The following is a 16,572-nucleotide window of genomic DNA, read 5'->3' as shown; positions in this document are numbered from 1 at the left end:
AATGATATTTTGAAACTGATAACCAAGAGGGGTCCAATGTTGACAAATGGAAGTGACTTACCTTCTCTATTTTATAATAACGCGGGTATGAACCATTGGACCAGAAAATTTGAAACTTATATGAAAGCATCCTGGGGTAGTGTGTAGATTCTTAATTGTTCAAATCATGGACCCTGTGGTAGTGTGGGGCCACAATGAGTATAACAAAGGGGAAATCTGGGGAAACAACAAGGACAAAGTTACTCAAGTGAGCGTTGTGGCCAATGGGCCTCTTGTTCTAGTTGTCATGGAGACCGTCTTTAATTAATAAAAATCAGAATTAAAATCGTGTGTCGGACGAACTGCTGTCCCTCCAATTTATCCTGTGCAAAAACGTTTAAATTGACAGATGATGCATGCGTGTTAAAAGCTTCATGCCGCTTTTCAACTGTAGATATGCACTTTCTTGCAAAATAAAATTCATTTTTCTCCATGCATTTTTTTCTTGGTCAAATATGTTAAATCAATTATATCTTCTCCTTTGTCTGTCTTAATGTTACGACCGTCACGGTAGCTAAGTCGATAGAGCGCTCGCTCGGAAGGTCTTCTGTTCGAATCACTGACCTAAGTCGATAAAAAATAGGTAGCAACTGTCTCTTCGCCAAGCGTTCGGTTCTTTGAAGTGAATGTTGCGGGTCCTTCGGATGAGACCTTAAAAACCGAGGCCCCGTGTCACGGTAAGCGTTGGCACGATAAAGAACCCTCACTTCTCAATGGCCCTTAGTGCCGAGTAAAGGTCTAAATTTGAAGCCGTTCATCGGTATATGGTGACGTCTCTATATGAGTAAAAAAAATTCTCGAACGGGACGTAAAACAACATACAATCAATCAATCCTAATGTTGCAAGCGAAAATTGTAAAAATAAAGTTTTTCAATCATTGAACCTTTCTTGCCCCTTTTACGACATACATGTCTTGAGATGGAAGAAAACTAGTGCATCGCGTGCTTACTGTAAGCCAGTCTGTTCACAAGATGGGTGGAGGCAGGGAGAAATAGGTGTCTGTCTCACTGAAGTCGGTAAGTTACGGGCGAATGTGTGTTCGTCCGAATGTGATTTTTTTAAAATCACATTTAGACGAAAAACAAAAAAAACAACAAAAAAAAAACCATCACACAGATTCTTGTGAATTATCATGCTACATGACCATAATGGTTATTATAGATTGAAATAACTTAGTAATTTCATCACAGTGCAATGTAAAGCGATCTGGACACAATGATCTCCTTTCGGTCGTAGGAAAGGAGAGTTACTATACAGATGTTATGGTAATGATATTGAAATCTTTATGTGTAATGTCCAGCAAACTTGAGTGAAATGGTTTTTTTAATGATCTTTATCATATCTATGAAAGCTGACTACTGATATTCAGATAACTTCTAATAAATTTAAGGTGTTTCGCTTCTGACGAATTTGAATACACCGCGCAACTCGAACTGCCGGAAATTGGTCTGAATGTCGTTTTAATAAAGAATTCAGTATGACAGAAAAATAATAGTTTATTTTAAGTAATTATAATAATTATCCGTAGAAAGTAACATAATATTGATTTTTGTGCCAGAAGAAAACATATAATAACTATTTTATATTTCGCGGAAAATTAAGACATGTGAGACGGATTACGATAATGTAAGTAAAAAGCAGACGTGAAGTAACGTTCGGCGCGTAAACTTTGGTTAAGATGGTGAAACCAAAGTACAGACGCCATGGGTTCGTTTCGAAAACGAAGAAGGAGAGATATGAAAAAGTATCTGCAGGGCAATTGACCCGATGGATTAGGGGAGCTATTCTTAGAGACCACAATTACTCCGCCAGTGCAACTCCTGTTAACATTGATCATGATCAAGGTTTGTATACATACGTGTATCATATCTAAAAAGAAAAACCAGTTTGCACATCTGCATCTATGTTAGATCTATCTTAGAAATAATATGTTAGACGGTGTGACCGTTGGTGAGGGCGGAGCCATCAAGGGAACATTTCTACATTTTATTGTTCAATGATAAATCAGTTTTAAAATCAAGTTGTGTCAGAAAATCATAACAAAGAGCTCAGCTGTAAGTTCTCTTACCTCAAATATTTTTCATTTCAAATAAAGAAATTTAAGGGTATTTGGTTTTATAAATCTGGAAAACTTTTACTAAGATATTTCATCATGAATCGCCTTGCCAGTGCACTCAAAATCAAATAGCATAACGGGGAAAGAGCGTGCACTGGACCAGTCAAGGATTCAACCGACCAAGGCCGTGCAAGGCCCAAGAACTCTTAAACGTTAACTCTTTTATCTATGTATCTGTGCAACAATTAATACGTGAACTTGCATGCATGAGCATCATTTCTTTATCTTTCACGACTTAATTTAAAAACCTCAATCCAGAAACATCAAGTCATTTAATTCTCATCTTTTACTTCCAATGAATGGTCATGACATCAAATACAAATAAGGACAATTGTCAGGGACTACATCGGAAGTCGAACTTTGGACCCAAACTACAGAAAGATGATCTAATTCCTGGATTATCAGGAAACTTGGAAACTGATCATCTGACCAACACTAGGGCTGTGTATCGTGAGGGCTTAAAGTATCAGCATCGCAAAATTTCTGAGAATTATTTTCTTAATTTTAATGAAAAAAATGTAGAGTAAATTTAACGTTTCTGAATTTTTTAAAAAACTTATCTGATTCGAATAGGCTTTAGTGCTTTCAAAACTAACATATATGAGCAAGGTAAAAATCTTTTCTTTTTAATATCTGGAAAAACAAATTTAACTCAATAAAAGTTTTTTCCAGATATTAAATTGTTTATGCCAAAACTATTAGAATTTTAAAACCCAAACTTGTGAATAATAGGGTACATTTCAGGGAAGTATCGAATAGAATATGTATCGTTGTATCGACCCCCCCCCCCCCCCCCCCCCCGCATCAGTAATTGATGTTTTGGGACATCCCTATCCACCACATGATTAATAAAAAGGATCATATATGGAAGCTTAAAAAAATATTTTAGTCAGTTCTAATCAACAACATTGACCTCTAAGTCTTTACATGGATTACCATGGGTAATGTCAAATTAAGATCCAACTTCTGTATTTGCGGGGTTTTTTTTTAATAAAGAGAACATTAAACTTTATTTTATACATGTCATGTGTGTTGCAGTTCCTCATGTATTGTTTAACTTAGATTTCCTCATATGATTTTGGACTTTATACACTATCATAATCCACCATGGGTTCCAAATGGCTGAATAAATTTTCTGTTCTATATTTTTAAAAGTACTTTTTAAAATAAAAATTAGAAATCATTTTACTTTATCCGTTGAAGCGTATCCACATGTATAAATGGAACATGTGTTTGATGTGGTAGTTTGAGCTTCAGACATGTCCGAAGATTTTTCTTTTGATGGTGAATTTCAAGAAACTGAAATTTGACACTTAAAAAAAATGGTAAAACTTTTGAGAAAAAAAAATCACAACAACAAAAATGAGACACAGGCCTCCACTTGCAAACATATATAGGAACAAGCAGATAATCAAAGACAAGAATGAATGAATGAATGAATACATAAATAAATAATAAAAATAAAATTTAAAAGAATTAAAATGCATACCCCTTCCCCCCTTCTTGAGTTCATACCAGAATTCAATAAAGCTTTTCAAGCAATATTTTACCACTAAAACATTTTTTTAAATGTATTATTCAAGAGGAAAATCATACCATGTCACAAAAAAATCTTATATTTCTAGTTTGTGTATTGAAAATAATCCTAAAAACATTCGTAATTAATAAATTTATCAACAAATAAATTACAGTTGTTTCTTTTCCATAAAGTCTGGTAAAAGGGGCCACAGAAAGATCCGCCCCTCCATAGTGCGTAGTACGCAGTCTAGACAGTGACGTCACTGGAATTCCTTGAACTGAGTTTTTTTGTTTCACCAAAAACATAGACTCTAGTAAGGTTTATTAAAAGTTGAATAAATCTTTCTTTAAAAATAGAGTACGCATATGAAATATCAATTATTACAGTTTGTTAAAAATTCAACAGTTTCCGCTGATTCAGTAATGAATGACGTCACATGTCAGGTATATGACGATCGAATGCAAGTTAGTTGAAAACGAAAGTAACAAAGATGTGTACTATAAGGGTGTTTTTGATTATTAGAATTGATAAAACTTCATTAAAGCAGGATTGGAATTAAAATTACGATTCTCCAGCATCTCGTCTATGCGGGAATTCGTCGCGAGATTCAAGATGGAAAAGACTATGGACGCCATATTGGCGACAAGGTTCTCAGTTCCATAGGTATTGTAATAAAAATATAGTTTACAATAGAATTCAATATATTTTACATACATACGTGTTACCTATAGGGAGAGCTTCGCTCTCACGGGCCCTTCGGGCCCGTGAGAGGGCTCCGCCCTCTATTAAAGGAAGGCACATGATGTCCATTACAGTGCGCCGTTCTAGTCCTTATAACATTTTAAGTCATAGGCCTATATGTTAATTTTTTTTATAGTTTAACCTACATGTAATAAATATATATAAGATATATATTTTTTTAATTTACTTTTGCTGTTCATTGCTGTGGTTCAAAGATTATAAAATGTTAAAGCTTGATGAAATAATATACTCATTTGATCCCTTCACATTGTGATGGAAAGTTACATTACAAAACAGATTGACACAAATTATGCAAAAATGTATGAAAGGTGAAATCTCACAATATTTATCACAATACTGAGATGCAGTTCCAGTGTATCATGATACATAGCGGATGATTAATGTTTTGTAGCTGAATATGGAATTTATTTCACTAGTGGGATAGGATTTTTTTTTATATTTTCACAAGTGTCTTTGAAAACACAAATGAAAATCTATTTTTTAAAAAAAATCCTGTCTCATGATTGAAATAAATTCCATATACAACTACAAAACATTGAATTTTCTGTTGTTACATTTTCTTTGATTTTCCCTTTACCTTTATTCATTAATTGTTTGTATTTTCGTAACACAGTGTGAATAGGCTGTGTCATCATGTATGTGTGGTTGAGATGTCATAGCAAATAAGAGATTGAAAACAAATAAAATGGATTTCAACAACATATTTGGAGAAACTTTGGAAATCTCTATCAGCAAAGGTGGATACAGGGCCAGCCCCCCCCCCCCCCCTTTTGAATTTTTTGTATGTAGAACTTTTATGTCCATTATCCTAAAATCAAGGAAAAAACATCTCTTATTTGTAAGAATTCATCAGCTTCCAGGCCCCCACCAGGGCTTTGCCCTAGACCCACTGGGGGTCAATGCAGTCCCCCATACCCCCTGCCTTCTACTGTTATGCAATTCCTGGATCCGCCACTGATCAGGATGGTTTATTTATCTTATAACAGGTCCAGGACTAAAAATAATTACTTTTTTTTTCACTGGCCACTCAGGCTATCGCTTAAATTTTTACTGGTCAATTTTTTAACTCAGCAGTCTAGTACTTTCACTGTCACATTGGGCCAGTAAATTTTAAAAAGACTGGCCCAAAACCATAATAATAGAAATAAATTGTTTATATTGTGTTACTTCTTAGTAAAATGGAACAAAACAGCAGAACTTGGATGCACAACCCTGTCAAGTTAACTATCCCAACACCATGAATGCATGAATTTTGTTATGCATATATGCACATGCTAAATAGCATATACTTACCTCTTAAATGTCAAAAATATGCTGTATATTGGCACTATGAACTGTTGTAAGTGTATCAAAAGTAGTCAACTTGTCAGCATGTGTAGATAGTAAAGAACGTTATGTGTATCCTGGTGATAATTTTTATTTATTCATTCTTTATTAATAGAATTGCCAAATTTAAATATACTGGAAAGAGAGGAGGTGGTGGATGGGGGAGAAGTGACTACATCTGAGGATTGGAAGGAGGGAAGGAGAGTGGTAGAACTTGGAGTGTTAGCTGAGGGCTTGCGGGGATGTTGTAAATGTGGCTTACCATTGCAACTTTCACACACAATTTCTGTACTGACACATGGTTTAGCTTCTTTGTTAAAGGTATAAACTCATAAATTTATGTCCAGTTAGTTAGAAAACAACTTTGAAAGCTTGAAAGGTTTTTTTTCATGGATTTTTCTCAATGTAAAATAGGCATTATTCCATGTCCTTATTAAAAGTTTTGAAAGGTTTTACAATATTTTTTTTTATCATATTTGAAATGATGCATATTGAAATTCTTTTTTTCCCCAGCATTTGATATTCATTAACGGTGAATGAATTTATTACAGTGACCTGTAACTGGGGATTCATTGGTTTTACATTCACATTTCAGGTCTGTTGCAGCAATACAAAGTGTAATCATATTAACCATGTAAAAACGGGGAAAAAACATGGAAAAGTGTGGGATGTAAATACAAAACTATCAGCAGGTGAGAAGTTTCACTTACACATCCCCTACATCAGATACACATATATTAATTTTTGTCAGGTCACAAGAGCCTAATTAAATTTTAGCTCATTTTTGTACGTATAGGTTTTTCCCCATTGTTCAAAGATTTCATAAGTGCCACTTGTTTTGCATGAACTTGAAAGAATTTATATATATATATATATATAATGTTTAGTTCAGAATAAAAACTTGTTGAGAAGCCATTTTTAACTTATTGAAGCCAGAGGCTCATTTGAGCTTTCTGATCTAAGTTTTTCCATTTATCTGTCTGTCTGTTAACTTTACAAAATTATACCCCTGCTCCAAAGGAGAGGGGGGTAAACTGCTTTACCCTTGTGTTTTTAGCACACTCTTTGTTATCCCCTCGCGCAGCTAGTTGCGGAGAGGATATAGCATCGCTACTGTGCATATATGTGTGTGTTTGTGTGTGTGTTAGTGTGTCCGTTACAGCTTGTTGGCAAGATTTAAGGAGAACCTTTGAACTATCAAATCTCAGCTTCCACATACTTATGTGGGATTGTGAAAGGACAAATCCTATTCATTTTCAAGTTAATCAGTGAAATATTTCTTTAAATATTGCGTACCTTCAAGCCCTGAAATTTTATGTACGACTTGACAATACTCACTTCCTGTTAATCAAACTGGTAAATTCGGATAGCTTCGATAGACTCGCTTCAGTAAGTTCTACTATGTATTTGCATATTTATATTGTCATATTATTGTGCGTATCTTGAGACAATCTGTCTGAATTAAAAGTGTCATCTCTGACACTGAGTAATTGAAATAATTTGATGAACGTTGCAGTTTCATTATTAAATTTCCACATGTGTCTGTTTACAATATAGAATTTATCCTTATTTCTTCTGAAAGCTATAAAGACATTTCGCAAGTTTCATTGACCTCTCAACACTGACATATTGTTATTTTTCATTACGAAAAAATATTGCTTCCACAGGTATTCTCAGATTTTATGCATATTGCATAGGTAAATTACTGAAACTTAGAGCATACGTGATATGTTTCTGCTAGGAATAAGGGAAACTGCCCAATTACGTATGCATGTTATGCCCCCACCTCTCCCCACCAATATGATATGCACTTTTAATTTTTGTTAAAAATGGATCCCCCATCCCCCCCCCCCCCCCCAAGATAATATCAACTTTGACTTTTGTTAAAAAATTAATTAGTGTTGCAATACATTTTATGTACTTTACCTTATTGTAAACTTTATATAGTAATAGTGGGTGCCCTTGATAACTAGGTGATTGTATCTTTCTTAACATCCCTCTTGAGAATTATTCTCTCGTATGGAGACATTACCATTACTGGTGAAGTTCCTCTGTGAGGGGATGCTCCACTTAGCGGTGCTCTTGTTTTCGCATGCCATATGGTAAGATTCATTTTTATACGAATCAGATGTCTACTTCCTGTTTATCCATGCGTCTGTCCATACCAAATTTCTGTCGCAACTGAACTTGTGTATATACAGTAAAACTCAGTTATAGCAAAGTCCAAGGGACCTGTGAAATTACTTCGCTATATCCATAATTCGTTATATCTGTATTACGAATTTGTTAAAGTATATATATTGAATTTGCAATTCATTATAAAAATTCATTATAAAAGATGTAATTTTTATTATTTTTAATCTCTACGGGACACAAAATCAGTTTGCTATATCTGTAAATTCGTTATATCAGAGTTTGTTATAGCTGTAATATTTTCTTAGGATTTGTTAAGAATTTTGCTGGGGATTCCAAAAAACTTCACTATATCCGTAAATTCTCTATATCTGTGTTTCTACATGAGAACATATATTTACATCAGAGCAGGGGTATTACTAGTGAGCATTGGCTCATAGACTTCTTGTTTAGATTTGTTCTCTGAACCACTGGACTTAACAGATTTTACATAATGCAATAGTACATGGAAAAAATCTTTAAAAATTAAAAATCATCTTCTCTGTAGAAGAGCAAAGCCATATAACCGTATTAATCATATTGATATTGAATCATCCCAATGTTATGTAGATCAATTTAAGTTTGGTAGCCATTACCCCTTGGGGGTTTGAGTACAGTATGGATCTTTTTTTTTTTTTATTTCCTGGGAATACAGAGAAAAATGAGACTCGGGTGAGTGTTGTGGTTCAAGAGCCTCTTGTTTTAATTAGATTGATATTTTTTTTTTCATTTTTGAATTTGTATTTACAGCAATGGTACATGTTGGCATTGGTGTAACTCAAGTTAACAGTCTCCTTTCTGAGCTGAATATACCACCTGTTAGTCATGCCATGCTAGACAATAGACAGAAAGAGATTGGCAGAGCTGTCCAAGATGTTGCTGCAGAGTCTATGTCTAATGCTTTGCAGAAGGAACTGGGAATGATGAATGAGTGTGTATACAATATAAATTCAGTTTAAAATCTCACTTTTTAGCTCAACTGAGCCAAAGGCTCAATTGAGCTTTTCTGATCAAAGGGTGTCCAGCAACCATGTGTAGTGGTCATCTGTTAACTTCTCACATTTTCGACTTCTCCACACAAACCAATTTCAACCGTACTTGCCACAAAGCATCTTTGGGTAAAGGGATTCAAGTTTGTGCAAATGAAAGGTCAGGATTCAAGTTTGTTCAAATGAAGAGTCATGTTTTCTTTAAAAGGGAGATAATTAATAATTAGAGAAAATTTAATGTTATGTTTTAAAAGTCTTCTTTAAGAACCACTTGGCCAGGAAAGAGGAAATTTATGTGAAAGCTAGCTTCATTACATAGTGTAAAAATCATGACCCCCCAGGACTAGGGTTTTTACAAAAGGTGATCAAATTTTATTCAAGAATATATAGGAAAAATGTTTTTTTTTTTTTTTTTAAATTAGGTTGAGACTACAATAGCGGATTAGAGTTTTATAAAGGAGTACATAAGATAGAGTTGCAAGATCACACTAAATCCTATAAATTACTAACACATATCTAAGATGTGAAGAGTAGATTTTTAAAAAAAAAATTATTAGCACTGGGGTTAGAGTTGAGCCAAAATCAGAGCAGTCAAATTTTACATAATGCATGTGTAAAGGAAAAAAAACCAGCAGGACCATGTTGATCATATTTATATTGAAGCATCCCAATGTTGTGTTGATTAAACTTTGAATAAATCATATAACTCCTTTAGTCTACATTTTGGTCCACCGCATGGAGTCAAAATATTTATAAAAAATTTAATTTTGGTTGTAACGCATTATTTGATTGGATAAAAAATTTTAGTTTTTATGGTATAACCTGTGTTGCCTACGTCACAATGACTTAATGTACGTCAAAAACGTATCAATCCGCTTGGTGTTACTTTTAAAATATGTGCAATTCGAAGGCATTTCTGAAGGAGAAATTGTCTTATTGATTTAAAAAATTAAATTATAAGGAGTGAATTTAATAGCTACATATACTGGTATAACTTGGGTTGGAACAGTTTATGACTTTTTATATACTGCTTCGCAGTTACTAGATATACTTATAAATGTTAGTTTTAGTCATCTACTGCATAATTAGTGCTGATAAATATGCAGATTGTTATGCATATTAGGGAGGTGTTCTAAAGGAGACAGGTTCACAGGCTAATAACTGATGTCTGTTATTTAACTATCTTTCAGAGAGATGAATGAAAAGGGACTAGTTGTTGCTGTAGATGCTGGATGGCAAAAACGGGGAAGTGGAAAGACATATGATAGTTTGTCAGGTAAAAATAGACAAATTTTAGGAAAATGAAACAAATATTAATGCATAGAGTGATTTATTTTGGCCTGCGTCCCCCATGAATTATGCATTAATTTTGCTCAGGACATGATTCCAATAAATATGTATGCAAACAGATGCAGTAAAGAATGGGTGGAGTTAACGCCCTTTGGATCTTTTTGCAATTCCTCTACCAAGCTGTAAATGAAGTGAATCCAAAATATATTGCAAGCAATAGAAAGAGTTACGTATACATGGTTATATTAGGTAGAACATTTGTACAAAAGCAAGGCCTTTTGCCATGAATCAAAATTGAAGCAACGATACATTAGTGTCGTCTTCCGGAATTTGGCATGTACCCGGAGTGGTTTTTAGGTCACGTAATCAAATTTATAGGAGGTGGGGCTATCGATCGGCTTCATTGTTGACATCTCTCTCTCCCTCTCTAGAAATTCGAGTATGTGTATGGCATATTGCAGCGATGTCAATATGACCCTGATTATCTATTGATTATCTATTGATATTCAAGAAATCTTCAGGCACCATGCCTTCGATATTTATTTAGTTTACCTCAAAAAGAGTGTTTTAAATCCACACCTGTACCATGAATACACGGTTAAGATATCGGGGATTTATATGATAGAAAGAAAGAAACATTTTATGAAAAAGATACATGTATCCCAAAGTTCAACTGTACATTGAAATTTTAAAATATTCTTCCAAAGAACAGCCATTAGTAGTCATGTATAGATACAAGCATGCTCAGGTAAAGCATATTCAATTTTGTTTGAACTATGGCCCCAAGGGGGTAAGATGGAGCCACAAAAAGGGATATAATTTTTACATGGGAATTTATAGGAAAAAACTCATTAAGGAAGAGCCTTAATGAGTCAAATCAATATGCAAGCACTCTCATTAGCAATATTAGGTGAATTTTATTCAGAGGAATAAAGAAAGGAAAAACTTTTGTATAGATTATCTTCTAAAGTGTGATAACCCATTGGCATTGTTTTGAAATTGGGTGTTAAATTTTTCTTTTACTTCAAAATATGTACTTTTTTAGGTCATTGTTCCATGGTTGGCCCTCTCTCTGGCAAAGTATTGTCATATTCTGTGAGGTCAAAGAATTGCAGAGTATGCAGTGTAGCTGAAACAACCAACAAGAATCCAGCAGCCCATGAGTGCTCAAAGAACTGGGAGGGAAGTTCAAAGGCCATGGAGGCAGATATGGTTATTGAGATGGTAGAAGATTTACAGAAAAGTGAAGGAATAACCATTGACGGAATCATAGGAGATGAGGATACCACCACAATAGCAAGATTAAAAACTAATGTCAATGCTAATATCAAGAAGTTGTCTGATAAAAATCATCTGAAGAAACTGTTTACAAACTCTTTGTTTACCTTGAAGAAAGAACATTCATCTCTAACTTTGTCTGTTATAAAGTATATTCAAAAGTGCTTCAGTTACTCCATAGCACAGGGAAAAGGAAATGCTCTTCAAATCCAAGAAGACCTCTCATCAATACCATACCACATCTTTGGAGATCACGAACACTGCTCCGCACGGTGGTGCAAGTTCATCGACAACCCTAACCTGCGCTACAAGTCTCTTCCACATGGAAAACCGCTCAAAGATAGGTTCCTTCAGGATGATCTCAAAGAAGTTTTCAGTTCATATGCAAGTCATTCTGATCGTCTTTCATGTTTAGGAAGCACGCAATCAAATGAGAGTTTTAACAGAATGGTGTCTGCAAAAGCCCCAAAGACCCATCATTACAGCTCCTCTTCAAGCCTCAGATATAGAGTTGCTGCGTGTGTAGCTCAGAAAAATGAAGGTCACAGATATCTTATAAAGGTATGTTAATTTTTAGCTCAAGTGAGCTTTTCTGATCACCCGTTGTCCGTCATCCGTCTCTCCATCCATCTGTAAACTTTTCACGTTTTCAACTTCTTCTCAAGAACCACTGGGCCAATTTTAACCAAACTTGGTACAAAGCATCCTTGGGTGAAGAAGAGCTTAAATTGTTAAAATGAAGGGCCAAGTTCTCTTCAAAGGGGAGATAATCAAGAAAATACAAAAATTGGGTGGGGTCATTAAAAAATCTTCTTCTCAAGAACCACTGGGCCAGAAAAGCTGAAACTTATGTGGAAGCATCCTGGGGTAGTGTAAATTCTAAATTGTTCAAATCATGACCCCCGGGGTAGGGCAGGTCCACAATAGGGAATCCAAGTTTTACATTGAAATATATAGTAAAAATCTTTAAAAATCTTCTTCTCAAGAACCACTATGCCAGAAAGGCTGAAACTTATTTGGAAGCATTCTGGGGTAGTGTTGTTTCTAGATTGTTCAAATCATGACCCCCGGGGGTAGGGCTGGGCCACAATAGGGAATCCAAGTTTTACATTGAAATATATAGTAAAAATCTTTAAATATCTTCTTCTCAAGAACCACTGGGCCAGAAAGGCTGAAACTTATTTGGAAGCATTCTGGGGTAGTGTAGATTCTAAATTGTTGAAATCATGACACCTGGGGGGTAGGGCAGGTCCACAATAGGGAATCCAAGTTTTACATTGAAATATATAGTAAAAATCTTTAAAAATCTTCTTCTCAAGAACCACTATGCCAGAAAGGCTGAAACTTATTTGGAAGCATTCTGGGGTAGTGTTGTTTCTAGATTGTTCAAATCATGACCCCCGGGGGTAGGGCTGGGCCACAATAGGGAATCCAAGTTTTACATTGAAATATATAGTAAAAATCTTTAAATATCTTCTTCTCAAGAACCACTGGGCCAGAAAGGCTGAAACTTATTTGGAAGCATTCTGGGGTAGTGTAGATTCTAAATTGTTGAAATCATGACACCTGGGGGGTAGGGCGGGGCCACAATAGGGAATCCAAGATTTACATTGAAATATGTAGTAAAAATCTTTAAAAATCTTCTCAAGAACCACTGGGCCAGAAAAGCTGAAACTTATGTGGAAGCATTCTGGGGTAGTGTAGATTCTAAATTGTTCAAATCATGACCCCTTGGGGTAGGGTGGGGCCACAATAAGTACTACAAAGGGGGGGGGGAATCAAGTGAAAAACAGCAAGGCCAATGGTAAAAAAAGGAGCGAGTTTAGTCCCAAGTTAGAGCTTGGGGCGGGGCCAAAGTAGCCGTAGTAAAGGTGACCATCAAGGCCCATGATCCATTTGTTTTATAATGTATGTTGTTTGCATTACATATATTCCTAACAATATTTCTACTGTGTGTACTTTTGTTATGTGAGAATATTAATCTCTTAGATTTTAAAATTCTGCAAATTTTAATCAAAAGCAGATTAATGAATGTATTGCATATTTAGTTGTACATAATGGATTCTTATATCCTTATTAAAGGTGAACAAGAAATTAGGCCTCTCTCCTGGCTACTATACTCGAAGACAGTGCATTCTGAGGGATCTCCAAAGAAAACGACAGAAGGCCATTTCAATGACACAGAAATTTAAAAGGAGAAGGAGAGAATTGAAAGCCAAGAGGTACTAGTATACTTTTATTGTCATTTGTCAGAGTGCAACAAAACTCTTGTCTAACTGAAAAGTGAAAACCAACCAAGGACAAGTGGATGTCCCTGCTGATAAGTATATATTTAAAGTGAGAATTGAAAAAAACTCTTGAATCTTACTAAGATCTATTGTTTTCTGAATCACCAAAGATTTATGCTTGTTATAAATAGTGAGTCTCTTCTGGTTGCAAATTGTCATAAAAAGTTTGATATAAGTATAAAATTAATGAAGAGGACATTTTCTGGAATGAATCAACCAGTGGTTTGATAAATATTTTTTTCCAATTCATTTGGAGGTATATTTTTCGCTATATTGTTGAATATCTATTTTATATTGGAAAAGTGAGTCATATGGGACAAGCAAAATCTTCATTGAGATGAATGGTTATGCTTCATATTTATTTGCTTTGCCAAGTGGTCACTGAAATTTCTTTCACCCTGTAATGTACAAAATTGTGGTTTAGAATAGCTTGAAACGTTCTATCAGAACTGTGCAACCAGTCTTTACTAAGTAATTTTTTTTTATTGGCTGTACATCAGGTGAGTGTTTATTTTGCTAGGCCTCTTGTAAGACCTCAATTTGGAATTATTTGTTTTACAATATACAACTTCTTTACAGAATTCAAAGTCTTTCTACAAAAGAGACAAGGGAAGGCGTCAGTTATTTGACAGGATGTGATCTCCACCATGCCTCGGACATTGATGAAATTCCAGCTCCAAAAACAATTCCAAAGTATGATCATCTTCCTTCAAGTCAGTTGTTAAATGCTGAAGAGATCTATTTCGACTTGGAAACTACTGGACTCGGTAAGAACCTAAATGAGTTTTGAATGTCTAGTCAATGCTGATGGTTATGGCACTCTTCCAGTATTTCTTCTATATGGATGTCGAAGGAATAAACCCAGCATTTTGTAAACAGCAAGAAAATTTCTAATCTGTTTGTCACAAAAACCACCAAGAAGTGTTTATCACAAGATATGGGAATCACGATCAAGTAAACAATTCTATAAAAGAAGGATCTATCATGTTTTGCGGTTGAATATGATTGAATATGATATTCTATCTCCGAGCCTTAGCAGCAAAACTCCATGACAACACTTTCAGTCATAAACAATTGTGATATCACACCCATGTAATCTCAAAATTTATTTCCTGATTGATATCCACCAGATGTATGGGAAGCATATGCAAAAGGAATGTATGAAAACATGATTAATTTCGAAGATTTGAGACACTCATATGACCTTTTGTAATTGGTCCCTGTCCACTGTCTGCCATGTGTAAACTAATAAACATTTTTAACTTCCTGAAAACTATATGGCTCCCCCCCCCCCCCCCCCAATGTTTGGTATAAAGTATCTTCAGAGTAAAGAGGAATTTAAATGTTATGACTCTTGCACCTCAGAGGCCTGTGGGTGGGACAAAAACCAATGAAACTAAATGCACATAATTTATACAGAGGTAATATATGTTTTTCAAAAATTATATATTTTCTGTTGCTAATATTGAATAAAAGCAAATGCATATTTTGAAATGGCATAAAAGAAGTTTTTAAACCTCTATGATTCTGGTATTGGTAGTTGAGCATGTTTTATATCGTTCTTTCAAAACTTTACTTTTCCTAATCTGACAACACTGAATTAAAAGAAAATGCATACTCTGAAAGAGTTCAAGCATTTTCGACAGGAGTTAAGGCTTGGGGAAGAGGGGCACTAGTATTTCATTGTTTCAAAATTTTTGAAATAGTGCATATATCAATGGATTTGTTTGGATATTTTATGTTTTGAATTTCAAAAACTTGAATATACTTGTTTTTATTTTCAGCAAGGGATTCTCATATTGTGCAGTTATCTGCAGTTAGAAATGATGAGGTATTCAACAAGTACATCATTCCAAAAAAACCAATGACATCAAAAGCTACAGAAATAACTGGAATACAAGTAGTCAACAATAAAATGTACCACAATCATGAGGAAGTTGAGACAGTCAGCATTAAAGATGCTCTGATCCAGTTTATGGACTTCATGAAGATGTCGGGTCCAGATGTTGTTCTAGTTGGGCATAACTCTAAAGTGTTTGACCTTCCTGTGCTCTTCAACATTTTGAGTAAACTAAACTTTTTGGAGACATTTTCATCTGCAGTCACTGGCTTCATTGATACAATTCCTCTTTTCAAAATGTCACATCCAAACCTTTCGTCATACTCGCAGTTACACCTCTTTGCAGAAATTCTACAAGACAAATACAGTGCGCATGACTCATTACAGGATGTCATAGCCTTGAAGAGATTGGTCGATCATACAGGACCCTCCCATGAAGTCAAAGTTGCTGCATCCTTCACCTTGAACTCTGCCGTTGCCGTGTTTCATCACAAGAACACAACAAAGCATCTAATGAGTACACTAAGGCCTTTATTGGACCAAAAGGTAATTTCGAATGGAATGGGAAATAAGATTGCCGGCAGTGGACTCTCCTTATCCCACTTACAACTTGCATATCAGAGAAATGGTAGGGAGGGAGTGCAGGATGTGCTGTCAGAGATAGCTGATAATAGTGTGCGTGTGACAAAATCTAAAAAAATCATTGATTCTGTTGCAGATTATTTCAGGTCTGAGCAGTAATGCAGTTATTTGTTTGTGAATGTATGATGTTCTTTGTATGTTATTGTTTGTTTGTTTGTTTTACGTCCCTTTGAGAATTTTTCACTCAAATTGGAACCCCACGAGTTGTTGATGTACTAGTAATACCCCCGCTCTGAGCACTGATGTGAATATACCCTCTGATGTGAATATACACAAGTTCAGCTATGGACAGACACAGGAATAAACAGGA

The 16,572-nt window shown here is 35.0% G+C and overlaps 1 protein-coding gene across 1 annotated transcript; it reads left to right on the top strand.

The window, feature by feature from the left end:
* Positions 1-1,432: 1,432 nt before the first annotated feature.
* LOC133190602 (uncharacterized) lies at positions 1,433-16,361 on the top strand. Its single transcript, XM_061326295.1, has 9 exons — positions 1,433-1,884; positions 5,879-6,084; positions 6,359-6,455; positions 8,686-8,866; positions 10,115-10,200; positions 11,260-12,053; positions 13,575-13,714; positions 14,360-14,547; positions 15,565-16,361. Exons 1-9 carry the CDS (start codon positions 1,719-1,721, stop codon positions 16,359-16,361), a joined length of 2,655 nt encoding a protein of 884 aa, XP_061182279.1. The 5' UTR covers positions 1,433-1,718.
* The last annotated feature ends 211 nt before the right edge of the window (positions 16,362-16,572 follow it).

Source organism: Saccostrea echinata, unplaced genomic scaffold, assembly GCF_033153115.1.
Source record: "Saccostrea echinata isolate AGI-Se365-2 ecotype Australia unplaced genomic scaffold, CSIRO_AGI_Sech_v1 ptg000022l, whole genome shotgun sequence".
Classification (NCBI taxonomy): domain Eukaryota; kingdom Metazoa; phylum Mollusca; class Bivalvia; order Ostreida; family Ostreidae; genus Saccostrea; species Saccostrea echinata.
The sequence above is the reverse complement of the archived record's forward strand: the minus strand, read 5'-3'. Positions and strand labels throughout refer to the sequence as shown.

Coding starts and splice junctions, on each gene's coding strand:
- LOC133190602 (XM_061326295.1), top strand. CDS start 1,719: ATGGTGAAACCAAAGTACAGACGCCATGGGTTCGTTTCGAAAACGAAG. Junction 1,885..5,878: donor TAACATTGATCATGATCAAG/GTTTGTATACAT, acceptor CTTTATTAATAG/AATTGCCAAATTTAAATATA. Junction 12,054..13,574: donor GTCACAGATATCTTATAAAG/GTATGTTAATTT, acceptor TCCTTATTAAAG/GTGAACAAGAAATTAGGCCT.